Source organism: Dendroctonus ponderosae, unplaced genomic scaffold (genome assembly GCF_020466585.1).
Source record: "Dendroctonus ponderosae isolate FM_Combo_2020 unplaced genomic scaffold, Dpon_F_20191213v2 Dpon_F_20191213_4, whole genome shotgun sequence".
Classification (NCBI taxonomy): Eukaryota; Metazoa; Arthropoda; class Insecta; order Coleoptera; family Curculionidae; genus Dendroctonus; species Dendroctonus ponderosae.
This window is the reverse complement of record NW_026018611.1, coordinates 6,417,697-6,445,675: the sequence shown is the minus strand read 5'-3', so window position 1 is coordinate 6,445,675 and position 27,979 is coordinate 6,417,697. Positions and strand designations below refer to the sequence as shown.

General features: G+C 33.1%; 3 protein-coding genes across 5 annotated transcripts; 2 read left to right on the top strand and 1 right to left on the bottom strand.

Moving 5' to 3' along the window:
* The first annotated feature begins 719 nt into the window (after positions 1–719).
* Positions 720–4,478, top strand: LOC109537141 (glutamic acid-rich protein). Its single transcript, XM_019903742.2, has 4 exons — positions 720–1,034; positions 1,101–1,223; positions 1,343–2,614; positions 3,082–4,478. The coding sequence occupies exons 1-4, from the start codon at positions 962–964 to the stop codon at positions 4,380–4,382; spliced, it is 2,769 nt and encodes a 922-aa protein (XP_019759301.2). The 5' UTR covers positions 720–961; the 3' UTR covers positions 4,383–4,478.
* A 24-nt stretch (positions 4,479–4,502) lies between these two features.
* LOC109537142 (protein Fer3) lies at positions 4,503–7,668 on the bottom strand. The gene is made up of 4 exons (XM_019903743.2): positions 6,942–7,668; positions 6,696–6,828; positions 4,970–5,160; positions 4,503–4,773 (listed from the first exon to the last, which is right to left on the bottom strand). Exons 1-4 carry the CDS (start codon positions 6,987–6,989, stop codon positions 4,606–4,608), a joined length of 540 nt encoding a protein of 179 aa, XP_019759302.1. The 5' UTR covers positions 6,990–7,668; the 3' UTR covers positions 4,503–4,605.
* Positions 7,669–14,762: 7,094 nt separating this feature from the next.
* On the top strand, positions 14,763–25,798 carry LOC109537147 (fatty acyl-CoA reductase wat). 3 transcript variants are annotated; one of them, XM_019903747.2, is made up of 10 exons: positions 14,763–14,961; positions 22,724–22,945; positions 23,008–23,086; positions 23,146–23,315; positions 23,372–23,517; positions 24,242–24,351; positions 24,411–24,612; positions 24,669–24,911; positions 25,227–25,484; positions 25,546–25,798. In XM_019903747.2, the coding sequence occupies exons 2-10, from the start codon at positions 22,745–22,747 to the stop codon at positions 25,646–25,648; spliced, it is 1,512 nt and encodes a 503-aa protein (XP_019759306.2). In that variant the 5' UTR covers positions 14,763–14,961; positions 22,724–22,744; the 3' UTR covers positions 25,649–25,798. The 3 variants fall into 3 exon arrangements, with proteins under 3 accessions (XP_019759306.2, XP_019759307.2, XP_048521868.1); XM_019903748.2 differs by lacking the exon at positions 14,763–14,961 and adding an exon at positions 22,397–22,595; XM_048665911.1 differs by lacking the exon at positions 14,763–14,961 and having other exon boundaries at positions 22,582–22,945.
* The last annotated feature ends 2,181 nt before the right edge of the window (positions 25,799–27,979 follow it).

Sequence of the window (27,979 nt, the reverse complement as noted above, 5' to 3'; positions counted from 1 at the left end):
CAATATTAACTAATATTTCTAAGGTTTTGAATGGAGACTTTTCTGATGATTTGCAAATTGATTCTGATATATTATCAAGCCTCAAATTTGCTCCAATTACATCTGTTGACGTCGAACGATCTTTTTCGATGTATAAACTTATTTTAAGTGACAGAAGGTTGTGCTTTAAGACCGATAACATAGAAAAGCACTTAGTTGTAGCTATAAATGAGAAAATATTACATAGTAACAATGCCTAAGTTAACTATTATTACTATTTTTTAAATAATTATTACTAGTATTTCATTGTAGAATTTTATGTGTTATATAATAGAATGCGCTAATATAAATTGTTTATTATACGCAGTAAATATATTTCTTTAAGTTACATTTATGTGTAGGCAGGCTGCCTATATCACAATATGCCTGCCTTTTTTTTTAAATCCTTGCCTATATAGGCGCCTTTTCCTTCAAATTGTCTTGCCTTTAAATCCGAGCTTTAGTCATCATCATTCATCATTCAAGATTCGAAAATAGATCCTACATTATTTTAAGCAAGTTATGGGCGAATGTTTGTTGTCGTGACATAGTTGCAATCATTTTTACTACTTACAAGGAATACTTCTACTCGTGCTATGTATTTGGGCCAAGCTTTGTATTTGGGCTCAAGCTATGTGCCCCGTGCCGTTTATTCCTTACAAGGAATCACAGATCACGGAATAACCTCTGTGATCTGTGGTCATGCAGCTGTTCGCCCGTCAGTGCAGTGAAATTGAACATGCGCAGTATTTGCCGCATGGGTGGCGATTTATCCGCTCCTCCCTCGTGCGCATTTTAGTGAGGTTATAATTCTTTCGGGATCACTCAAAACATTCATGAGTAGTCTGTGAAACAATCATAATTTCGCAGCGTTTTAACGAAATTCACGGTTTAATTTACGTGCTCGTATCTTAAAGTGTTGAAGAAAGGTGAAAGCATCATTATGTCTATGCTCGCTGAGAGGAGAAGGAAGCAGAAATGGTCCCTCAATCCCCGAGGGAAATTTTGGGCGGAAGGTAAGTCCTAAATTCCCAAACTTTTACCATAAAACACTGCAACTAAGCTTTGTTTTACACATGTAGATAGCAATAAGTTCGGCCAAAAGCTAATGGAGAAAATGGGTTGGTCATCTGGAAAAGGCTTGGGAGCTAAGGAAAATGGCATGACCGAACATATTAAAGTGTCCTACAAGAATGATTCCCAAGGTAAGTTCTTACTGACTATTAACGCATCAATATTCTCATTAATGTGATAAGTTGCCACTCGCAAGTTCAGATAAGAAAAATAATTGGATTTTCCCTGATTTTGACTGTCATTGTTTCAGGTGTAGGATATAAAGAAACTGATGAGCAATGGACTGAAACTCAAGAGGATTTCAAGGCAGTTTTGGAAGCATTAGCCGGAGAAAACCAGACAACCGACGAGTTGAAGCTCAGTTCCCTAGAGCAGAAGTCTGAGGGATCCAAAGTTAGAGTGCACTATAAAAAGTTTACTCGAGGGAAGGATTTGAGCCGGCGAACCGAAAAGGATCTCGCCTGTATTTTCGGTAAGAAGAACTTGAAGGGGACCAAGAAATCTGAAGATGTCGCACCTAAATCAGGTGGTGTAGAGGACAAGGAAGACAACAAGCAGTTTTCTAACGCTGGCTTGATGTCCGATTACTTTAAAAAGAAACTGCCCAGTTTCGGGAAAGTTAATGGCTACTTAATAGGCAACAATGGTGTTTTAAAAAAAGCTGATGATGATGAACAATATGAAAAAAGGCCCGCTTTTGCCAGCTCCAATGAACAATATGAAGAAGAATCTGAATGCGAGATAAAGCCCCATTTTGGATTCGGATTCCAGCAGACGACGAATGAAAACAGCAGGTGTGAGACTGCTAGTTTTGTGAGCAGTAAAACAAGCTCACTAAAAGCTTCGTTTGTGTCGTATATATCCGAAAGCAGCAAAGACGACGACGACTCAATTAAAAAGAAAAAGAAAAATAAGAGGGCATTGGATGATAGTACAAACATAAAAGACACTCCCACTAAAAAGACAAAATTAGAGCCACAATCATCAGAGAACAGTGTAGTAACGAAGAAACAAAAGTCCAAAAAAATTAAAGACGATTCAGGAATTGCAAATCCTGCATTTGATCCAATGTATTCATCGGTAAAAGTAGAGAAGCACGTGTTAGAGTCCATCGAAGAAAGTGCATTGAGCGACATCACAGGAGAAGTGTCTGAAACTCTGGACGACTCAATTAAAAAGAAAAAGAAGAAGAAAATGGGATTGGATGATAGCACAAACATAGAAGACACTCCCACTAAAAAGACAAAATTAGAGCCACAATCATCAGAAAACAGTGCAGTAACTAAGAAGCAAAAGTCAAAAAAAATTAAAGACGATTCAGGAATTGCAAATCCTGCATTTGATCCAATGTATTCATCGGTAAAAGTAGAGAAGCATGTGTTAGAGTCCATCGAAGAAAGTACCTTGAACGACACTATAGCAGAAATATCTGAAACTTTGGAAGTGCAAGCTCAAATTAATAACGAAGTCACGCCAATCAAGCTGAAATCGGATCCGGAAAAGAAGAAAAAGAAAAAAAAAGGTATGAAAATAATTCATTTACTAACGCCGAATTATGAGCAAAATTACTAATGAAGATTTGGTTATCAAAAATGAAGTACATGGCAAAAGGGCCTCGGACTATTTTTAACAAAGTTTTCTTTTTCGATGCTGTCTTGTAAGTTGTATCAAAACTATCCAAAAGAGACTGTAAATAAGCAGAAATCGTATTTAAACTAAACGCACTTTGGGCAAAAATTAGCACTGCAAATATCAGGCCTGGAACTTTATTGGCTTTCATGCGTTATTTTTACGCAGAAACTTAACACATTTTCCACGCAAATAAAAAAAATGGTTAGTTATTCTTCACAATTAGTTCAACAAAATTAATACTATTTTAAGTAATTAAACTATAGAATATTTGTTTTGTCCTTTTTTGAAACGCTTTCTACGCCTCTTAAGTCAAGAATTTCAGAACTGAGTTATTAGGTTTTTAATTTTCAATTTCAGCTAGTAATCTCGAAGAATCGCCAGACATGCAGACATCAGTTACTGAATGTGAAGAAATGGAAACACCAAAGAGAAAAACGCGAACTACTGTCGAAGACATTGCAACACCTGAGGATGCCAATTCAGAACGGACCGAAAAAAAGAAGAAACCTAAAAAAGACTCTTCTGAAGAGAATGGGGATCGCATAGATGTTTCGAATCAGAATCTGGAAACTAGCTATTCTGAAACGGAAGTGAAATCGCGAAAAAAAGACAAAGTTAAAAGTGAATTTGTGGATGCTTTGGGCAGCCAACAAAGTGCATCAGAAGATAATACATCTAAAAAGAAAAAAACGAAAAAAAACAAAGACGGTTTGGATAACCCACTATTCAGCATTGGAGTGGAAAACGAGACTTCCGTAACTGAAGAACAAAGCGCGTACGCAATCAAATTGAAGCCGAAGAAGAAAGATAAAAGCAAGGAAAATGTTGGCGTGGAGAACCCAACTTTTAGTTGTAATGACAGTGTAAATAGCCAGGACCTTCCAAACGAAGAATTTGAGATTCAAAGAAAAAAGAAATCGAAGAAAAAGAAGCGGAAAGATACAGAGGAGAACAAGGGATTGGACAATCCAGCATTGAATTTAGAGGCATCAATTGATGACTGCTGCGATTTGATGTTAAATGTTGTAAGCACCCCAATCCAGCCCACAGAGAGCAAACATGCTTCAGAGGATCTTAGCATACAAAGAGTGCGAAAAGTGGAACGAAGGAAAAGTGTGCGCTTCAGCGACGTTACCAGGGAGAGAATAATTCCCAGCAAAGAGGAAATGCAGGCTGAAGGATTAGACTGCAGCAGGGATATTGTGGAGTTTCAAGGAAAATTGAACGATAGCTCGGATCTAACTTATCTGGACACATTTGTACCGAAGAAAAAGTCCAAGAAAAAAGCCAAAGGCCTAGAAAATGGCGCTTTTGATCAGTACGCATGTAACATTGAGGAAACTATTGATTCAATGAACGAAAATTTGAACAACTACCAAGCTGAAATAGAAAATGACATGAATGAGGCTAAAATGAAATCTCTGGAAATCGAGGACATAATGATTGGCCAAGTGGGAAATCCAGATGGGACCGACGAAAAACTAGCCGATGGAACTGTCAAGTTAAAATTTAAAAACGCCAGTTTTAAGAAGCGAGCGAAATTCATGGATTCTTTGACTGGCCCTAAGAAATCCTACACACACTTGATAAAAGGGGACATAGTGGTTGGGTTCAAGGAATCCAACCTGCATGAAATCAAGGGATATGGCACGGTATAGTTGAGGAATTTATTGCACTTTAATTTAAATGTTTTGTGTTGAGTTTTAGAAAAACGCATTGCTGGTATTGCTAAATAAATACATGTTTGTAATTTAGTATTGTGTATTATTTTTTTGTGGTTTCTTATGTATATTCTTACTTGTAAATAATACATTGGAAGACTAGACACAGTTGCATAAAACTTAATATTGCACTTATATAAGATGGACATTTTCAAGGGGATTAATTTATAAGTCCATAAGGAATGTATTCCCTTTGGGGGTAAATATCGCCGCCTTTATGGTCTAGCGGATGGCCATGAAGCAATTCAGTCATAAAGCTGATATAAGTAATGGCTAGTCGTAGCGTTTCAATCCGCGAAAGCCGCTTTTCATACGCAAAAGTCGGAACCTGAAAAAATGATTTGTTAATTGCAAATTATTCATGGTAATTAGAATGTAACATTTTAACATGACATGTAGAACTTTGCATAAATGTCCTTGAATATTTTTTTCAGAAGCAATTCGTTTTAAAAAAGTTGCATATTGCTTCCAGAGGTGTAGATTTTTCAGCATCTTTAGAAAACATTTTTGGGACAATTCGTTACCTTTCTCCTCAATTTATCAAACGCTTCATTCAAATTGAACATGCGTCTTCGTTCTCTGATATTAGCAGCTCGGCGCTGAGCTATAGTTGCCACTCTTCTTCTGGGTTTTTTGTTTGATTGGCTACCATTTGAAGATCCACTTCTTCCAAGTCGATTTGAGACGAGTCCTCCACATTGTTGACGCTGCCATACTAAAAATATTCATTAGATCGTCTCGTAGAAAGTGCATTAATTTGGTCATTCCAATTTTAGATTTATTCATATTGTCGATTCAATTCGTATTCATAGTTATTCAATGATTTAACGTGAATGTTAAGGAAATGGGCGTTTTTTGTTCCTAACCAAACGAGGCGCCCTTTGGCTCATTCACAAATTTTACTGTAGATATTTGCAGAGACGTGCTTACGAGGCGATTAAGTAGTTTATCCGAAACTAAAACAATACGCCATACTTTATTGCAAATTTTTATTTTTTATGAAGAAGTTGAAACTGTTTTTTCACTTGAGAATTGTGATTAACTATGAGTTAACTTTTCTAGAAAATCGCAAAATCTCGCTTCGTTTGCGGATACTTTGGAAGCCAAAAACTATCCATCCCTAAGGATTGCCGGTTTATTTAAGCTATTTTTATTATGCATTAGAAATTCTATGACTTTAAAATAATTAACAAGTTGGTACGTTACAATGACTTTAGTTTTTTGCCTAAAGGATTTTTAAGCTGCAACATACATTAGCAACATTTCATAATTTGCACAAAAGGTCCCTTCAAACAATATAATTTTTTTATCATTAAAATGTTAAAATCGTGAGTCGTAACACAGAAACCGATAAGTTTTATGTGAGTTATTCTTGCATTATTTATTTTTTATGATTGCTTTTATTAGTTTAAAACACTTTGTTATCTTAAAAGTAAGCCAATTGAACGATTCAACTAAAAAAAGCCCATTGTTTTGCACCAATTGGCTATAAACACTATGCAATTTGATTTTCCGATTTGAACACATATTCCTGTACCGATTTATCGCATTAGACTCTTGAAAAAATTCCATAACCCTACTCAAAGTGATTTTTAACTGCATTTTGAGTGCCTGAAAAGCTGTTAAAGTTGATGGCCAAATAACAAATACAAGTACGGCGGAACTGGGTGTTTTTCCATATTGAAAGTTTCATTACGGTTTACAAATTCATATTATTGCAAATCAGTAGTTTGGTAACTCATTTAATTTCATTCATTAAACAAATTAAATATTCAATCTATTTAAGAATTCACCAATTATAAAGCGGACATGGATAGAAAATTATTATCACTTAATTGAGAAAGTTTGAAACAGTTTTTATGGTTCTTTTGAATATTTACAATTTATTATTATATAAATATAGTAATCCATGTGTGGCTCAGATAATAAAATAATTTCAATGTAAAAACGATTAATTAAATGTTAGGCAAGAAAATGATTACGAAAACCTGAGAATAATCTTTTTTCTGCTCACAAAAGTTGTTTTTACTTTTTAGCACTGATTATCAAAAAAACAACTGCCAAGAATCCATATACACTGTTCACAGATATTTTACAAGTACGATGCCTTTGCCGAACTATTCACAGTAACTGTGTATGATTGTAAAATTGTTTTTATGACCATTTTAACTTTGTGCAAGAAAATATTGTTTTCATTAGATAAATATTAATACTACACTTAGACAATTTAGCAGCAATCAGTGCGCTTACCTAAATCTGAATTGAACGCAGTTAAGATGTCCGGATACCCTCCAAGAGCTGGACTTTGTCCAGGAAAATGATGCGGATCCCAAAGGCCTCCATAACCATTTATATCACTGGAATAATTGGGAAATTCGGCACCCTACGAAATAAAATTCAAGACTGTTTTCAAGAGACGTATTTTACTTTAATTTATTTTCTTGTGTAAGAAAATAGGATTTTTAAATTAAATTTTAACCAAATGTACATACTTACATTTCCTGATTCCCACGGTCCGTGGTCACTGGAAAAGGACATTTTCATTAGTAACTTGTTATGGATTAACTATTTCCGAACTAAAAACACTTTTCTGCACGTTATGAAACAAAAACCGCAACTTCGATGCACAGCCACTCTAATCGAACTGATGTGCAAATATTTGCTCACCCTGTGGATGAAAAATCTACCCCTAAAGCACAGGTTCAGATGCTCCTATTGGCTCCCATTCCAATCAAAGGGGTTGACCACCCCCTTGGTGGGGCCAATGAAATGTCTGCAACCTGCCACCCTGAGCGAAGCTCAGGGTTGCTTATGCCGCAGGAAATACGGTCTAGAATCGGGTGGGAATTTGTATTGACTAAACCGGAACTTTTACATAAAATTCAAATTCATTTTAATTTTGCCGTTTTTGCTGATGCTATTTTCTTTCCTTTGACTGGAAGTTCTCCATCATCCAGTGCTCAAGTTTGGTAAATAATCACTTTTATCTCAACAGTGAAGACACAATTCATGTACGTGGATTTTGAGCCCGAGTTTGGTTCTTCTATAAGTAATGTAATGTGAAGACAAGGTTGAGAATTTCCCATAAAAACTGACGAACGAAATATTTGCAAATACATTAACCCGGTATACAACAAAATCATCTACGCGTGCCAATTAAGTCGTTAATTTAAATCGTTTGGGACATCTTCCAAGCCGACGGCGTTGTCAGTGATCGTTCTAAAATAAGTACTGAAGATTTTTGGGAAATTTGTTTTTTTGTTTGATGAATACTGAATTTTGTTTATGATGCACGAAAACCTGTGCAATGACGATAGTCGATAGTTCGCAAATCTGTTTTTCACAATATCACCGATTATGTCACTCATCCATATTAATTTCATAGGGCAAAAAAGGTATTAATAAATGGTAATTCGATAATTTTCAAAAAAAAACCTGCAGCAATTATTTCATTCATACTAATTTTATGGAGGAAAAAAGGTATTAATAAACGGTAATTCGATAATTTTCAAAAAAACATACAGCGATAATTTCACGTCATGGAATCCTAAAGTATGGATTTTGTTTATATAATATAATTAAATATATAATATATATTATATAAATAAATAATATAATTTAACTCGAGGAATAATCTCACTAAATACCACTCGAGCTTTAAAAGTTAGTGCAAATTATGGAATACATGCAATCGTGAAAAATTATCGGTAATTTCAAAGATTTCGTGGTATTACCCCCGTTAATTTATCTAAGAAAGTATTGAAAAGGCTTAATGGGTTCTTCTCGTTAATGGAATGCGTTTCTTCACATCATTTTTCCTGTAAATAATCTGGATTTTTTCATTGTAAACTTGGAACGTTGAAAAATGTTACATGTTTGGTAACTTTTTACTTGTAATGCAATTGCACGAATCGTTTGAAGGACGTTACTACTTCGATGCATAGGAAACGTTGGAAAGAAAAAGATGTATTTTTCACATTTACTTTCCTTATTTTACAGCCTCAGATATGTTAATACTTTAATATTTTGTTACTCCATTGCTTAAAATATTTTATGACTCATCTGATTCTTTTATAGTTTCACGTAGCAAGCGATGTTACAAACGTGTTTAAAACGTTGACAAAAAGCGAAGTTTTCCAAATTTTGAAACAATCTTCTCAAATCTCAAAATGAATATTTTTAAATCTTGCAAGTCAATATGAAGCATTAATGTTACTAAAACGTAGTTACTGAAATTAAATTATTATCAAAATGTTAACTCACAATTTTACATAAAATCAATGCCATGAAACTTGAAAACTTTCTTTCTATTTGGATTAAAAATAATAAAAATTTAATCATACATCTGTAATTTCCTTGCCTTGAGGAATTACCGATAACTTAAATTTAAATTTCTGTTATTATTTTTTTGGAGATTCCAAGTTGATGAATTCAGTAAATTACATTCAGAGTTGCAAACAGATCACGTTTTCTGCAATGAGTGTTTTGGGTTTTAAATTCTGAAAATAAATCTACTTGCAGATTTTTACTGTTTATTTGATGGCATACTAAACAGTATCACAACTCACGGAAACTTCATTAGCACAAAATCGGATCATCTAAAGTACGTTTTAAGACAAACCGGCAAGTTTAAGCCAATGGAACTGCGATCAGATAATTTAATCAAAACATGGAATCTACTGGAAAATTAATCTTAGATGTTCGTCGAATTCCACTCAATAATTCATCAATCATGATCCGATGTATCAAACATAGAATCTTTATGAACCGGCTTGTCTTTCTACTGTGATTCTAAGATTATCTATGCGGCTAAGGTTTGGGTGACAAGCCGGCCATAACAGATCATCTAATTATATAAATCATATAATTCTAACCGGGATTATTCTATAGATACTTTCGTATAAAATATTATTCTTTCAGATTAATATTTTATACGAAATTTTTGCATCTGTTTCTTGAGCTCAATTGATTGTGCGACCTAGCAAGTTGCTGACCTTAAATTACCCATTACCTGTTATCTAAAATTGTCGGTCAAAAATTAAACTTTCATATACCTAAGTATTTTTTGAGCTCAATTTGACAATATAAAGTGTTTGAGTCCATAACAAAAAGATATCGTCGTATAAACATCGGATTCGCTCTAAAACCACATAAAATAAACAAAAAATGTTTTTTTCATTTTTACCGTCTTTTTCAATAGCCTCGTTACATTCTTCGCTCGATAAAAGACTCGATATTTTTTGAAGAAAATTGATATTTTATGAAATGAAATGATTATAAAATGAATGAATGAAAATGAAATTATTGAAATTTTCGGTCATAAAATAAAAATTCACATGAGTGTTTTCTGAACCTCATGCGACTTAGAAGCTCCTCAATATGGATATATAACAAGTAATTACCACAATTTCCATTAACATTTGAATGTACCAAATGTTCAAAAACTCAAGTCACACAAAAACCCAATCAATTAGACACTGTGACGAAGCAAATAAGATTAGTGGACAGCATAAAAAGTTTTTCCGGACATACAAAACCACATTTTGACCAGTTGAGTTTAAATTTATTTTGCTCAAATTTACGATTTCTCTACTTCATTTATTTACATCTGAAGTGTTTCACATGCAATTTTAAGTACACACCAAACGTATATTCTAATTGGAATGCTTGTGACATAAATGAAATAACTATACATTTCCAGAGCTTAGTCACTCAATGGCTAGGATCTCTTGACGTCAATAATTTCCTGATACGAATTCATAATCGACCGATATTTAATGGTGGTGTTTAAGAACCCATTAATTTTTAAACTACAAGGTTTAAATAAATTTAATCTGACGAACGTTTGCAAACGTTTTTAAATATCCGTTTATTAGATATATACATTTCTTTGACATCTCTTTAACAGAGTATGGGGAAAGACGTTTTTTAGAAGAAACCCTTATTTAAAGCAAACGAATTTAATATGTAGTGCGTATTTAAAAAAACCATAAAATGGAGACAAGGAACTTATTTATAACTTTCGGATCCTAATAGGAGAAGCTTCTGTGGAGAACGGCAGAAAATTTCAGTGGATTTTTCTTAAAAATATTTTCTTTTTAATCTACAGCTTTCCGTTACCGCAAAAATATCCCAAAATTGTTCGTAACAAGAAAAACTCCTTAAATCGAGGCGATGGAATTTTGGATCTACAAATGTTTATAGAATAGGCTTTTGTTGATACGTGTAGAAAACGTCATTTCATTCCATAAACTCTTTGATTTTGGGGAAAATCTGCAACTTTCAGTAAGTGCAAAAAATAACCCACAAGCCTACTCTGTGATCTCAATCGGATTTTTAAACCTTTGGACGCTAATAGAAGAACCTTTTGTTAAAAAGCGCAGAAAATTTCACTCGATTCTGCTCAGACGCTGATTTTTTTAATCTGAATTTTTCAGTTAGTGCAAAATACTCGTATATCCCAAAAGTGCATGCTCGTATTTATAAAAATTACAACTCCTCAATTGGAGGCGATGGAATTGTGAACCTTTTAATACTTATAGAAGAAGCCTGTTGATAACTCTAGAAAGTTTTGATTTGATTTGGGAAACACTTGATTTCTTAGAAAATCTACTACTTTCAGTTAGTGCAAGAAAATTGATTGTACTTAAGTGTGCGCTTAAAAAGTTGCAACACCTAAACCAGAGCCGATGGAGTTTTGAACTTTTGTACGCGTATAGGAGAAGCTTTTGTTGATACGCATACAACATTTAGCTTGACTCTAGCCTGACATCGATTTTATAAAAAAATTGCTATCATCAGATCGAAATATATATTCGCTCATATTGGCTTAAAGTGTATGACCGAACTTCAAAAATTACGACTCCTAATCTGGATGCGAGGGACTTTTGAGTTTTTAGGTACCAATAGAAGAAGCCTTTGGTGATAATATTGGACAATTTCATTTTATTCCACATACTAATTGATTTTTTAGTGTAGTAGATAAAAGTGCATTATCGCGCTGAAAAATTCAGATCACTTAAACTAAAGGCGATGAAATTTTGAAACCTTATAAAAGATGCTTCTGCCGATTATATTGCAAAATTTCAGTTAATTGTGGCGAGACATTGACTTTCTAAGAATTTTGCAATTTTTATTTATTGGGAGTTACCGACTTATAGTGCTTGTCCGTAGGTACTTTACTACTTTACTGCGCGATGGATTTTTGATCTTATAGAATGAACCGTTGTTGATAAGTTTACGAAAATGAACTTAATTCCATTAATACTTAAAAGATTGCAACTCATAAACTGGAGGCGATGGAATTTTGAACTTTTCGATTCCTTTAAAAGCTTTTATTTCGTCATCATGCTCTTGAATCTATAATTATTTATAAATTTAGAAGACTCAGAAATCATGCCTTCCATCAGACTTTAACGTGCTATTTCAGAGCTTTAAGAAACATGTATCTATAAACGTTTCAACCCCTTTGAACGTTTTTGTTTCATTTTGCTCATTCTAGTATCATTCCCCATATTTCTATGAGTAGTTATAATCGAATAAAGCCCAAGCCCCTAGATCAAGAGCATATGTTATGACATAAAGGGATGATCCCCTTGTTAGAGAAATATTAACTTCTGCACACGTGCATAATAAGAACTATAACAGTTTGGGGGGTGACTTTTAATATTGACTAATTCGTCCTGGGCAAAACAAATCGGCGTGATATTGTGGGGTGAAAGTTGCATTATATTTAAATAATTTATTTTTGCGGTTCTTGTCAATATCATTATTTAACCAGTTCGGGAAGTTTTGCTTTGTGGCTCATCAAACTGAATTCTTAAAGAAAATGATTTCTCATTAGATAGAAAAATCTACTGAGAAAAGAATGAGAGACAATCTACCCCAGTTTTCATGGGTTGCTCAAGAGTTCCAAAAGTGTTTTAAAACCAATGTGGCCATAATTTATATACAATTTTGGGGTTCTGCCAGCACACCAGAGCTTTTCGGTTGGAGATCCTTCCGGGATTTCAATAGAAAACTATTCAAAAATGATGTCCTGCACACTGACTGAAATATAGGATAAAATCAACAATGTTGTGGACAGATCGAAAGTAGGAATAAACAGGAACAAAAAATAAAGGAACAATGACTAGTTCAAATCTCTGACTAGTAGCAATGTAACATATTTTTCTACCTAAGTTAGGACTGCTATAATAATGACATCAAAGTAATTCGTCATCACTATGTCAGCTTGATGAAAAATCGGGCATAAATCGGGAAACACGTGGGTCCTTCCAGCATAAATAAGCCGATTACGTAAAATGTGACAAAAGGCGGATTTTCCATGGTGGGTTGCGCCCCGTAGAACTGAAGCCATGTCAAATTAAGGGCGTTAAAGCGTGTAATCGGATTAAAACTGAATTAAATTGCTCACTTGTCTGGTTGTTTTCCTTGTATTAACTGATCCAAAATAGAGAGGTTTACTGCAGCAAAATAGCGGGATTTTTGCAAAAACTGACTTCAGTCTAAGTTGACTTCAGTCCAAGTATCTAAGTTTAGTTAGAAATTTCGATCATTGATAGATTAGACAATGTTTTCCTCAATCAAACAGAAAACATTAAAGAATAATTAACTACGGAAAAATGTAAATGGAGCTGGTTATTATAAACGCATAGTCTCACCGTGACTATGATGTTCTCGAACCGACTGGAAAAGAAGTTTATTTTATGTTAATTTCGTAGTTTTCAGTAGTAACAGTAAATTTTAGTACTTCCTCTTAGTATTTAAATATTGAGAACAATATGTTCTGCTATTGCTTTCCTTAAAAATTATTGAAAAGGTATAATTAATTTTTCAAAAAATCGTGCTCTATAAAAAATGCCAAGGCTGCCGTTTGGGTCAAACATAGCACAAAACACGCAACAAAACCAATGAACAACATACTCAAATATTTTAGCCAGTTTTGTGGCAATGACATACTCTGCCAAATTTGCATTATAGCAAATCTCGTCGTATTGGATCAAATTCATCTTGAAAAAGTACTTAATTATTAAAGCGTTCAAGAAAACATCCTTGCAATTAACATAATATAACTAAACTCATCTATCAAAGCTGACCAACCATTTGTATTAACTTGGAATATTAGTATTCTATGCAGATCTGATTGAACGTAAATCCGGACACAACATGGGATACCCATAGTCTCGTATGATGATTTATCAGATTGTTTGACGTCAAAGTGTCCTTTGAATTGTTACTTTCACAAAACTTAAGGAATTATTAGAATCAGGAATATTTTAATCAATATTTATCTAAAATACTTTCCTCATGTTAACGATGTTAACAGGTTTCCGATGAAAACACACGCATTTCCGAAGCAGAATTTAATGCAAGAAAGTTAAAATTAAGTTGAAACTTTGCATCGATAGGAGAAGTTTTGGGTATTTCTGAATATTCTGAAATTTCTATTGATACTTCATGTATAGTATATGTGCAGGCCATTTCTGTTTTCCATTAAACGAATCCCCTGACCTTCAGTTTCCATGATCTGCATTAATTTTCATCTCGCATAGCGGGATTTCAAGTAACATATTTAAATTAAGTTTAACTTTAAAGCTTACTAAATTGATTTGTGTTAGTTATATAAACAAATCCAATATACAGGATGATTTACTAACTCGCAGATAAAATTTTCTATTCAAGCTGCCGGAAATTCGGTTTTGTTCAAATTTCTTCGGTTCTTCATTTGAGCTTGAAGTTGCCAGAACGCATGCAAAGTTATAAATATGTTTTTGCTTAAGATTAGAGCTAAAATAGGTATACACCATGGAATTTAGCAAATAAAAATCCTATTTATAAAAATCATCTATACACCAGCAAATATTTCACAAAATTTCGTTCTTATTTTATAAATATTATACGTCTTCTTACAATGGTTAAAAGCTACTCGCCAAAAGTTGCAGTGATACCTACTTCTAAGTAACCAGTAGTAAATGCTAACAATTTTTTATAAAATCTTGAAAAACTCGGATTAATAAACCTAGATTGTTTATTAAAATTTCTAATTAGCGCATATTTAATAACTATATAATAACATAATTAGAGAGCAAAAATTCACGCGCAATTCTAAATATTTCACAGGAAAAAAGTAATAATGAAAACATATTCTTTCTTTTATACATAAAGTCCATGGACTTTGCCCTTTCTTTAAAGCCGCAAAAACTTGGAAAATTTATTCCAATCAACTCTAGATTAGCAAGCTCGTCGTTGTTAAATCTACCACTCTACCCCCACCCGACTCGACGCTCATGTAGAATGAAAATGTTTAAATTATTAGCTAATTGTTCGCTTTATTTAGTTGTTAAACATTTTTGGCTCTTGTAAATTGTCCGACCACTAACAGCTTAAGACGTTGGCGAGTCGTTGTATGAAGTGGTGGTGATTCGCGTGTTCCTTTTTTGACTGTTTCACGTTTGCACTAGTTAATTTTTCCTAGTATAGTGATTGCTTTAAAAGGAGAGTTTTTTGTGTTAAGGTAGGGTTTTCTTATATAATTTTTACCCTGCAATTCTTTATATTTAAATTTTTTGTTAATTGATGGAGCAGAAACTTTAAAACCAATCAAGCGCAAAATGCTAGTTAGTAGTTTTTAAGAGAATGCCAAGTTCTGTATGTATGCAATTTATATTTTCTTTATTTAGTAAATTATATTATTGAATGTTCTAAAATTGCTCATATATTCATAAATTTTATTTTAGATTTGATTCGATTTGTGGTCTCCTGCTGCGGGCTAAATTTAAATTTTATAGGTAACAACAGAAAATTTAATTTTAAATTTAAATTTTGAAGCAAACTTTTCTATTTATGTGATGCATTAAAGCTGGCAAATTAGAAAGGTTCATCCATCAATATTCAAAATTATATAACCCGCTAAAATTAAGGTGACATCAATTTTGGAGAAGAAATTACTGATGCTTTCCCGTAGTAAAGAATGCTTAGGTAATATTGTTATGCTATTTATAACCTTGCCCTCGATCCGAATTTTAATAATCAGGAAATAATTTTGCAAATTTTTTAGATAGGAATTTCACTTTGAGTTTAGGTTCGATTTTTCGCTAAGGTCAGCCTTGCTTCTAAATCACCTTGTGATGTCGCTCATGAATTGTCTAAAATCTTCTAATATGAAAGGAATACTTACTTCCGAGAATTTTGCAAAGAATCCGGGATTAAAAAATCGCGACTGGCACCACTGCGCAAGGAAACTCCTTGAAAAAAATACACACACTTCTTCCAGTTAATTCTTAAAATAGCTAAAAAATCTATATTAGTTTATTAATGGTAAAACAGGTTTCATTCAGTGTTTGCTGTTGTGCTTGTAGTAGCGCGTTTTTGATTTTTTAAAGTTAATTTACATCTTGAAATGTTTAATTAATATTTTATTACCGAAGGAAAACTGGTGTCTCATTTGCGTACATTTTAGTATGGCTTTATATTTTTAATCATATTCAGAACCAGTTGAAAATGCGATTAAAATTTTGTCATTATTACACAACAATGCTAGTTGCATTGTCTAATGAGCATTTGCATGCAACCATGTAAGTTTTTCATTTCAAAATGGAAATTTAATAACACGGAATATTATTTTAAAACAATTTTCTCTCATAAAAAAATACGCACAGTATCATTATTAATTAATTTCTCTTGTCACAGATAAATTCCCAATATTTTCCCATATTATATTCCCATTATTATATGCTATTTCAGTTGGTCTACAGACTTTCGGTCCTTACTTTAAGGTTTATTTAAACCTTTTAAAAAGGTTTTACTTGTCAGTGGATAAATTAGTAAGCTTTGAGTAAATTTGTTCAAGTTCTACAGATCATAACATGAAAAGCGAAACAATAAGCAGAAAATAACAATTTTTCAGATTGGTAAAAAATGCCGAAGACAATTTAGAGCAAAACATAGGGAAATTTTGAGCCTACTTGCTCATTTTTCTTTCGAGAAATGAGCAGAAACGGGACGGAAAATATAAAATTTTGTCATTTTACACCTGTATTGTGCAAGTGTCTGATATTATAATTTCACTTTCTGGGTCAAAACTACTCGAATTTCCTCACAGATGTTGCTACGAATGAATCGATTTTCAATTCTCTATCCAATGGTGCCAAAACGTATTCTGTCGCCCAAATGGTTCTTGAGAAATTTCTTAAAAAGCAGCGTCATGTTTGAGTCGATTTTGCAACTCAAAAAAAAAACACGGAAATCTAAAGCTTCTTGAAATCAATACTTTTTCGAGAAAACTGCCAACATTTCCTTATTGATGGAACCTTAAAAATTAAAAAGCATAACTGTATTCAGGCAAGTGAGATGAAATTGTGAATGTTTTGTTAGTTACAAGCCCTTTAAATGTTTTTATTATTCATCAGGAAAACTGAGTAATTAAAGCGCTAGAGATTAATAGGCAATGTAACAAATTGTTGCTACCGGTTGAAATATTTAAACATGATTGCGGAAATAGTACACTGAAAGCATATTTAATACTAAAAATTATATTACAATTACACAGAGACGTGCATAATTAATCAGACTGAAAATTATCATACAATAAAAACCATAGCAAAGAAAGTGTGAAGGTAAAATCAAATATTTGCATAAAAATATGCAAGTAATTAATGCTTTTTACTGTCGTTGCAGATTTAAACTTGCAGTATGTGTATTATCTGTATCATTGAACGCAAAATAAATTAATAAATAGATTATCTAACGACCAGAAACTAATACTATAACAAATATTGAGCCCTTATAAAAGAATCGACTATAAGTCTGAATTAGTAAAAAATTCTCAAAAGAAATTGAAATCCTTGTATCCGAAATTGCAAACAAGAAAAGAGAAATAAACGCAGGAAGTTATTGGAGGACAGTTTGTAGAAGAAGAATAAGATTAATGAAAAACTGAAGCTGAAGTGAAAACAACACATTTTAAGATTTAGGCAAAGGAAATGGAACTAATAAATCAATTTGAGCACTTAGGAGCAAATTCTTCTCAGTATTGAACTTTAATCTTAAATTAGTGCAATCCTTTTATAAGTAAGCGTTTATCATCAGGGTCGCAATTAATAAGCGTTTTTAAAGGCCTTCATTGTCAACGTGAAATTGTATTCTCCCATAAGCGATCATCTTCAAGGACTTTATCTGAAGACCGAGCAGGGAAGCAATAAACATTCGGAATTAAGGACCGACGATTCATAAGGCATCTCTTGGCCAAACATCCCTACTAAAGATCTGCTGCTTTAAATAAATCCAGTTCAAGTAGCAAATATTTCCATTGTAATTTTGAAGACCAATGAGACATAAAATTTGGAAAATAGAATCCAAAAACTGAATGCAATTTGAAGAAAAAAGCATCTCACAATTACACGGAAACATTACGGGGCAAGCATGTGATGATCATGTTAGCAAAGAAGAGAAATTCGAACAACTAAGCAAAACTGCCGAAATATTCGTTGTTATATTAAATTAACAGTGATATTACACAGCCGACAACAGGTTCATGTAATTTCCCCAAATCAAACTTTCACCTTTGAAATGGGCGAAAACAGTAGCGGTTTCCTGACTTCCAAAAAATGAATCCTTCAAACACAGCCAGTTCATTCAACTATCTTGCAATTTTGTAGTGTTTATCAACAGACTTGCTCGATGATTTTCTCCATTCTATAAGCCAGGAAAATCAAATATTGACCCACACATTATACGAATTTTAGTGAAATGGTTCCGTTAGGTAATCGCAACTTTAAATCGCGTAACATTGGAACAGAATTCGTCGTTACAACATTACAATATGTGTTAGATAACAGACGAATTCGTGTTAAACCAGGAAATGTGGCTGTTACGTGATCATATCTGATTCAGATGCTACGAAACGAGGTTGATCTTTGGATAAATGGGCACAACGTGACCCACCTGTTATTGGTCAACTCGGATTGATTGAAATTTTTACCGAATTAGTTGATAAAACGCGAACAATGTAGTTATTGTGCCAGTACTTGTCTAATTACTCGATATAGATCCGAAATCAATTAAAACCGTCTAATGAGATTCGAATGAGATTGAGCATTGGGAATACTAATGCAATAGCGCAAAAGCATCCGCTGCATAATAAAAACAATGGCGAACTGAATATTTATAAATATTGCATAAAATATTGACCATGCGATCGCATTCAGCACGTTTCATGACACTTGGCAATGAAATACAAAATTTGACCCACATTAACGGCGATTTTTGAACTAACAAATGCTTCACCTTCGGATCATCAAAATAGAAGATGTTGCAATCAAGCCATTGACATATTCTCCATCTCCTTTCAAAAACGATTAGAAATATAGAATATCATACAAACTGTGAACATGCTTCGAGTTGGCATGAAAAATGAATTTGTATTATTTTGACTTTTGATCAATAAAGGTTCTGAAAAACCAGCTGAAAAACGTTTAGATTTTTGATACGTTATATATTTGCGAACGAAAACAACTACTCTTGAAATATTCAATTTCTGGTGTTAAAGTCGGAAACAAAATGAACAATAAATTAAAATAAAACTGGTGAGTTTTCGGACTTTTAACGGGCGCGGAAGATAACTTTTATCTAACATTTCGCAATCACGAGGGGTTTGCATCTTCAGGGGAGAAGATCTGAAAATAGAAGTCACTGGTGCTTGCAAAACTTCACGAGGAAATTATTCTTCACAAAGGCCTAAAAATTCATCGGGTTCTCTTTCCGCTTGAAGGATGTGAGATTGTCTCTAAAATTGTTGAAACCAGACACTGTTTAAAACTGGAAACTTGTCCCGGAAAACCCACCAGTTTCAAGCAATGGCTGCAAAAACCTATTTTTTTAATAATGAATTAATACGTTTGATAGAAAACCAGGTAAAACTTTGCAAATTCAGATTAATAAAAAAAAAGAAAAACATGTTAAATTTTCCAAACTCTGGTAAATTAACCATGGCGGTTTAAACAAGCCTTTTAATTATTTGAATGTTAATATAAAATGTTTATGTTACTAATAAATACGTTAAAGAATCAGCGCAATTTTTCTATTGAAATCAACGTAAAATTATCTTTATTTGGGCTTGTAAGAATACTTTCTTTTAACTGTTCACATCATCATTTTTAAACAAAACGTGGTTCAATTTAATCTGAATTTTTACCACTAAAACCTCCGCCGAATTCTAAACTATTCACAAAAAAATTAAGGAGGATATTGTGAAAAAATGTATTACTTCGTAGCATCAATTCGTATCAAGACGAATATTATAAACGAATGCGATTCCGAATTATTAACAAATTAATGAATATTTAACATATAAACTTTAGTTTCACAAAATACACATTTATCGCTATAAAATCGAGTCTACTAAAGTCGAGAGTTTGTGAATTTTTGCATGTTTATAAACTGCTTGATCTTGATTATTGAATTATTCTACAAATGTAGAGCTAATAAAAGCAGGTTTATGAAAATGTGTCTTTGACTACTAGTGTTGAGTTCTAAATAATTTGATCAGTTGAGCTAAAACCTCATGACTGAAAATGTGAAAAATCGGAAAACTAGTAAAAGAAATTCAGAGCAGTTTTCCTGAAAGAAGAACGTGAAAAACGTTGTCCACGCAGATTTTCCATTCACATTAAAAACAAAATGCGTTTGTAAAATCTATTTCTGTGTGACCAATTAAAACTTTTCCATTAGTTGCGGATTCCTCCAAAGTACCATAATAGAAAAATTCGCATAGAAGAATTTACCGCAAGAAAACATATTGTATCGATCTATTAAAACCTTTTGAACTGCATAAAACTGAATACCTTTTGAGAAAACTATTGATCAGTGTCTTACCAAAAAACTTTTTGGCCTTGGATTTTCATCATATCTAATGAGGTCGAAATTAAAAACTTTCCGGTCATCAGACTAACTATGTTGTTTCAATATGGTCTGGAAGTTTCTGATGTCAATTTGGTAAACGGGATTGCATTAATACAAGAAGACAACATTTTAATTATTACGGAAAAAATATACTTATTTAACAGCTTATAAATTTCCACAATAATCATATTAATTTATAACTTTTAGAATAAATACCTAACATTATTTAAATATAAGATCTGGCCAAACAAACACACTGGACGTGGAATTATTTGTTAAAATTGCAAAGTCAGAAAACAAATAGGTAAACATTGGCAATATAAAAAAATATTCATCAGTAATTGATTGTTTTCACTTTCAATTCTTTTTAAATGGCCTCGTAGAAAACGTCTAAGGGTGTCAAGTCTGGAGACATTCCGGCCCTCCCGAGGAGGGCCGGACTCATCTATTATCTTGTAAACTTTGTGCCAAAAGCTAATAAGTAAGTAAGGAAAACATTGGAATTCTCCTGTCATTGCAAATACGTTTTCATTTTTAGAATCCCATCAAATATTAAAATGTTAGAAAGTTCGAGCGTGGAAAGTGGAAGTAAATATAAGTTGAAAACAGTTAGGGAGACTAACTCACCCCGGCTAGGATGTTGATGTGAAGGGAACGATTTTCTATGTTCGAGCATTTTCAAACATAAATTTCTAAATAACCAAAAATACCCCTGTTTAGTTAGCTATTGGCCACCCTGTATATCTAACCTTGCTAAACTACCTATTAATTAAAAGTTGTCCTGACATACCAGCTCTTTAATTGAGATACTACTACTTTCAATTCAATAACAAATTTGTTATTCATTAAATCCTATTTTTAACTTTGAAAGGCAGATTGGTTCAGTAAACGTTTATTTTCGCTAGTTGGGATTGTTTCCCGAGTAAATAAAAATATATTTCAATATATTAACATAAAATATAAATATAATTAAAAAGAGGCCAATATTTTAAAGCAGCCAACAGCAAAGGCTTAGGGTCAGAAACTACTCGATATATTTTGAGGAAAAGTGCTTCCACATGGTTTTAAAATCGAAATAATGAAATAATCCAGTGAGCGAAAGCGACAATTTCTGATAGAAAATTAACTTTACTAACAAGAGAGAAATTATTATTTTAGAACAATTTCGAAAAATTAGACTTTAAAAGCAATTAATGAGAATAAGACAAACAAGCCCGAAAAAATATTTGTCCTAAACTGTGTCGTATTACTCACAGGTTTTATACATTCTTAAGACATACCCTGCATAGTATTTGATGTACAAATTAATTCATGTCTTGTAATGAATTCGTGCTTGAAGGCGAGGTTATTGACCAAACCCTCTTGTCTTCAGTCGGGAATTGGGTTTTACCAGTGCAGGGCATTTCGCATATTTTTATCTAACTTTTAATGCCTTTCAAAGCTTTACGTGACACTAGTAGGCAAATAAAGCATGTTATCTTTCAAAGATGTGCGAAGCATACATGAATACCGATGCATATATTGAATCTGTGCATTTCTCGGATATGCCAAGTATTTTGTATTGTTTTTGAAGAATTACGGAATATTTACATTATATTCTTATGCAATTCGAATTAACAATGACTTTAAGTTAATATTTGTATATTTTCCTTGGCTATTAAAGTCTTGGATTTATATGTTTGTAATCACAATTTAAGTGAGAAATTAACTTGGACTTTGCATACGTTTCCATTTTCTGCTTGCAAAATTGACTTGTGTAGTTTAGAAGATTTACGACCACAATTGATACACGTGAGGTTTTGGAAAATTTGCATAAATTGCAGCCTTCACATTTACTATCAAAGTTTTCCTCGAAGGCTTCTTTGAAAACATGTTAAGCATAAACGGCCTTGACGCCCAAAATAATAAAGGCCGAACCAAATAAAGAGCTTGTAGTGCTAATGAGCAGATTGTTAATAAGCAACATTAATGATAATCAATTGCGTGCTTAGAAAATCAAGTATCGATTAGGATTTCATATCAGTCGAAGCTTCAACGTTTCCCGGTCGTTTCTTCTTCTATACAATGCAACATTTCCATATAGTCTTGACTGATCGGTGCCATAAAACTCAGAATTATTATTGCCGAACTGAGGACTTTAGATGCAAACAATATGCGTTAGACTCAATGTTTACAATTATTTGTCAAAACCTTGAAGATTCAAATAAAATTCTTGCGGTTATTTGATGTTAAGCACCAAGTGGAAAAATGGTAGTGAACTAACATATCATAAACTGATGTTATTCCCAGTAAATCAATCAATAACAAGCCATTTGAGTTTTTAATTCTGTGTAAACGCTGTAGACAGGAGCTTAATTAGTAACACATCTTTGCTTCAGGAGCGAACTTCAACATAGAAAATGTCCAATATGGAGATATCTGCTATTCAGGAGTTCTACAAAGGGACCAATGTGTTTTTAACTGGAGGTACTGGTTTCTTGGGCAAAGCCACTATCGAGAAACTGCTGAGAAATACTGAAGTTGAAACCATCTATGTGCTGATACGAGAAAAGAAGGGCCAAACACCCCATATGAGAATTGACTCGCTTTTTGACGATGTGGTAAGTGAAGGAAGATTTTCTGGTTGGAAGGATCAGTTTTCAATAATATGCGCTTTTTTCAGCTTTTTGATCGATTGAAGAAAGAGAAACCGAAATGCCGAAATAAAGTCGAAGCCATTGCTGGAGACTGTTCGATTGCAGGTATAATATTAATTAATAACAAAGCTGGGAGAAGGGAAAGTATTATTTTTTTCCTTTAGGTTTAGGAATTTCAATCACAGACAGACAGAGGTTGATATCAAACATTAACGTTATTCTTCACGTGGCAGCTACGGTTAACTTCAACGAGCACATAAAATTAGCTTACAACATTAACGTTAATGGTACCAAAGACCTTATAAATCTTGCAAGAGAAGTCCAAAATTTAAAGGTAAAAATTCTCGAAAACTGCTTCGTATCATATAATTTCATAGATATTTTTTCCAGTCTGTGGTTCACGTTTCTACAGCATACGCAAACTGTCATCTTCGAGAAATTGACGAAAAACTGTACGAATATCCGGTAAAATATTCAGATGTGGAGAACGCTTTGGAAAAAATGACTGTTGAACAATCAGACCTCTGTACGCCCAAGTAAGTAGAGTTGTTTGCTAATTGTACTTTTTAATTGCATATAATTTAAGTTAATTTGCGCGCAATCACTAATGTTGATTGAATGTATTTTTTCTAAATGGAGCAGAAAAAATGCAATTAAACCAAAATTTTCACTTATAATAATCATATTTAATTAATCATTAGAACTTAATTTATCAATTTAATTATGATATGTTGTCTTTTTATGCGAACACAATGTTTTTTGGCCCGTGAACCAGCAATTGATGCAGCAAAATACAATTTTAATTTTATTGTAAGAAATTAAAGGTACTTGAAGTCAACTGCGTGATATGAAATCCGTGATTAATTTCCCATATATTTATTTTAATTTTAATTATGGCGACTATAAAATTCAAGATTTGCATATTCTGCAGTCTTCTTTTACTTTCTCTAATTTTTAGTCAAATTCTGCATTTGCTTTGTTGTTCACGTTATTTTTCAGTTAATGTTTTTTTGGTTCTATTTTGCTTCACATTTTATAATAGTTTGACTTTAGATTAAGTGGATGATTACAATCTAACAATTTATCTGATACCCGAGTTGGTTTCATAAAACAAAATTTCTGCACTTTTTACAGAATTTTATGATTATCATTTATCAATCATTTTTCCTATTTCCGTTTATTAAAATCACTGCCTCCGTTCCATTAAGTACAAGTCTAGTGTTTTAAGTCAGGAAAATTGTTAAATCTTTAAATTTTTAGACTCTTAGGACAATGGCCCAACAGTTACACATTCACCAAAGCTTTGGCCGAATCCCTGGTAAAAGATCTTGGAAATGGTTTGGCTGTTGGAATCTTCAGACCTGGCATAGGTATGTGTTCACTTTTCAAAATATCACCTCGAAATTAATTGCTCGTTTTCTCTTTACAGTCGTTTCAACTTACAAAGAGCCGTTTCCTGGCTGGATAGATAATCTCTATGGACCCACCGGTCTTGCTGCCGGCGCAGTATCTGGATTATTAAGAGTTTCTTATTGTGACGGTGGGAAATTGGCCGATATCGTACCGGTTGATACTTGTGTAGCCGCTCTGATCGTTTCTGCCTGGGACGTTTATAAAAGAAGCCAAGAAAAGTAACTCAGCTGGCGAGCTTTTCTATACAAAGTGATAAATATTGTTGAAATTTTAGAACATTTGAAACTATTCCAGTCTACAACTATGTATCATCGACGGAAAATCCAATAACTCATGAAGATTTCAAGGTATTAAACTTAACACATGGAATGGACTTTGTTCCCTCCAACGCCATTTGGAAGCCCGTTGCTTTAATGACGACCAACTACTACTTTTATATATTTTTGAAAATTTTCCTGCATATAATTCCGGCAGCTCTTCTCGATTTATGCACCATGCTGACAGGAGGCAAACCAAAGTAAGTTTTTCAATTGTAAATAATATTTTTTTGTCGGCTAAAAGACGAAATTTTCAATCTTCACATCAAATTAATAATACATTTTTCAGTCTCGAAAATCTATTTACGTTTAACTTATCTTTTAATTTTGTTGTATTTTCAAAGTTTGTTTGTGAATGATTATTAACCTTTTTCCAAACGAAAATTTATTTGATAAATATTGCAATAAAATAATCCATTTTTTTTCAAATCTTCCGCTAAAAAGAATCAGATCACAGCATTTGACTCCGTTATATATTTACTCTTCAGCGTTTTTATGTGAAATGTATTTTTCAGACTATTACGTATTTACAAAAAAGTCCACAAGTTCAGCGAATTCCTCAGCTACTTTTGCTTGCAAGAGTGGAAGTTTAGCAACAATAACGTTCAAAACTTGTGGTTGAAATTGAACAAAACAGATCAGCAATTGTTCCCAATGAGTATGCAAAATGTGTCATGGACTCTTTTCTTCAGAAGGTACATTAAGGGCATCAGGCAATATTTGCTGAAGGAATCCGATGCCACTTTGGAGGCATCCAGGAAGAGATTTAAAAGGTAGAAGTTGATTGTTTCAACAGTAATTGAACTTTGCAGACTAATGATGTTTTACATTTAGGTTTTCGATTGCTCATGAAGTTCTGAAACTTGTCTTTTATTTCTTCGGGAGTTTGCTGACCGCCAGTATATTAAGCCGAGTGTGGAACGCGATTTGTAATTAGTCAATAATTTTTCTATGTTAAATAGAATTTTCATATTGTCGGCACTGCTTGGGGAAGTGTACCAGTATCGATATTATATTTTTAGACTTGTAGTTGCTATCACGCTAGTCTAGCGTCTTAATTGCACAATAAATCCATGGTGTCCACGTTCTTTTTGGTGAAGATCTTTCGGGAATTTACAGCTAAAGCACAGATAAATCGAGTTGATTAATCGTCTACGACATATTGCCATAAACATGATATAATATAGCTAACTAGAGCTCAATGAGATGTGATAAAACTGTTTTAATCTTAATTTTAATTTTTTTATGTAAGGGTTTAGAGTGTTTAGTAGTAAGAAAAAAATTTGCACTGTATTATTGAACAGTTGAGTTTTTTTTTAATTCCCCATACATTATTTAAGTGTTATGGAACACGCAAACAAGCTTTTTTCTTCCATAAAGTTGTTGCAAAATGAATGTTCCCAAATCACAGGGTGTTAAAATTTGTAAAAAAATTGTCATTATTAAGTAAAAAACGGCTTTTATAAAATGTTTACAGTTTGTTTCTAAGCGTTCCAGGCAAAAATAATTGTTTTTTGCAATTGCGAAACTATTTCCGGTAAAGCAACTAAAAAGACAACGTTTTTGTCTCTTCACTTTTTCGCATATTACGTCCTTTACCAGATTTAAAAAAATGATCAGCATATTTATGAAACTGCCTATATACAGGGTAGGTCACGGTTTATGGCACGTCAGATATATACGGAAAACGCGAGTTTGAATTGTTCTGAAAATTTCGTTACTTCTATAATCAAGCGTGATTAATCGACTGAGGACAACGAAAAAACTTTACTATTTCAAATGAGACTCTGTATATAATACTTTTTTTGGATACCCATCTTTCTAAAGTTCCTTCCCACTTTCCTAAAGTTCTCCCATCGCTTCAACCGTAAGGTGTTTCTTTAATATTGAAATATTTATCAATATAAATAAATAGTTTATAAGTTTTAGCTATTAAAGCCAACGCGTATCTAAATATCCTATTATTTAAGTTTTAAGTTTAATTGCGTTTTAATGAGAACACCTTCAAACATATATTACAAACACTTGCCAATTCCCCTTTAAAGAAATTTGTAATTGCGTTTTTTGAACCTTACGGCTTAGAAATATTCCGATAAAAATGGGAAAAATTTGTTGAGGAAAATCAAAAGTGTCAAGTTTCCAGCCGTTAAAAAGAAAAACTTTGTAATAAAACACTTACCATTAGACTGCAGTTTTATATCTAGATACTCTAGATCTAGATTTTTCTAAGTTTTTGAGAGTTTCTTCAACATCCTAAGAATAACTCAAAAGCCTAGTCAAGCGTCAAAATGCGGCGGAAATATTCAGTGCTATTTGCTAGTTATCGCCGTCAAATAAATTCAACTTGACAGGAAAACGTCAGAAAGTTCCCAATTAAAAAAACCCGCGTCTCACTTTAGAATCGTACTCTCGGCCAGAAAAGTGCCATAAAACGACAAAGAAAAATTTTCCATTTAGAAAATTAGCGATTTCCCAGATCAAAATCTAAAAAACCGTTGATTTTTTTAATAATTAAGGGAGCGAATAGTCCACAGTTTTTCCTATCCGCCATTAAACAATTGACTCAGGGGCGGATCCAGCTTTAAAGTCAGGGGGGGGGGTTATGTAGTAAAATACAGTCTTCTGTTGTCTATGAAATTAGAAAAATGATCGTCGTTTTGTGCACGGGTGGCGCAAGATTATTGCAATATTTCATGTTTTTCGTCCCGTTTTTCATGTTTCTCGGAAGCAAAATGAGCAAGAACGCTCGTTTTTACATCATTCCAGAGATAACTAAATTGCCTTTATTTGAAGCTTCTCAAGAACCATTCGAGCCACAGGATTCGTTTTGGCATCGTTGGATAGAGAATTTCGAAGAGTAGAGAAAAGTCGATTCAGTCGTAACAACGTGAGTGAGGAAATTCGAATACTTTTGGCCCAGAAAGGTAAATTTTAATATCAAACACTTAGATTCAAGATTTTGCCAAAATTTCATGTTTCCGTCCCGTTTTTGCTCAAATCTCGGAGGTAAAATGAGCAAGAAAATAAATGGCCTTTTTAGAAAGTGAACCATCGATAAGGAAATGTTGGCAGTTTTCTCAAAAAATGCTTGAATTCAAGAAGTTTTAGATTAGCGTGGTTTTTTTTGAGTTGCAAAATTCACTTGAACATGATGCTGCTTTTTTAGAGGTTTCTCAAGAACCATTTGAGCCACATAATTCGTTTTGGCATCGTTGAATAGAGAATTAAAAACTGGATTCAGTCGTAGCAACGTGAGAGGAATTCGAGT

Bases quoted from the DNA above. Each gene is read 5' to 3' on its own strand.
- LOC109537141 (XM_019903742.2), top strand. From the start codon at position 962: ATGTCTATGCTCGCTGAGAGGAGAAGGAAGCAGAAATGGTCCCTCAAT. The intron at 1,035-1,100 runs GTAAGTCCTAAA...TTACACATGTAG, and splicing joins AGGGAAATTTTGGGCGGAAG to ATAGCAATAAGTTCGGCCAA. The intron at 2,615-3,081 runs GTATGAAAATAA...TTTCAATTTCAG, and splicing joins GAAGAAAAAGAAAAAAAAAG to CTAGTAATCTCGAAGAATCG.
- LOC109537142 (XM_019903743.2), bottom strand. From the start codon at position 6,989: ATGAAAATGTCCTTTTCCAGTGACCACGGACCGTGGGAATCAGGAAAT. The intron at 5,161-6,695 runs GTAAGCGCACTG...GAATATTTTTAG, and splicing joins TGCGTTCAATTCAGATTTAG to TATGGCAGCGTCAACAATGT. The intron at 4,774-4,969 runs GTAACGAATTGT...TCATTTTTTCAG, and splicing joins TTGATAAATTGAGGAGAAAG to GTTCCGACTTTTGCGTATGA.
- LOC109537147 (XM_019903747.2), top strand. From the start codon at position 22,745: ATGTCCAATATGGAGATATCTGCTATTCAGGAGTTCTACAAAGGGACC. The intron at 22,946-23,007 runs GTAAGTGAAGGA...CGCTTTTTTCAG, and splicing joins ACTCGCTTTTTGACGATGTG to CTTTTTGATCGATTGAAGAA. The intron at 24,912-25,226 runs GTAAGTTTTTCA...TGTATTTTTCAG, and splicing joins CTGACAGGAGGCAAACCAAA to ACTATTACGTATTTACAAAA.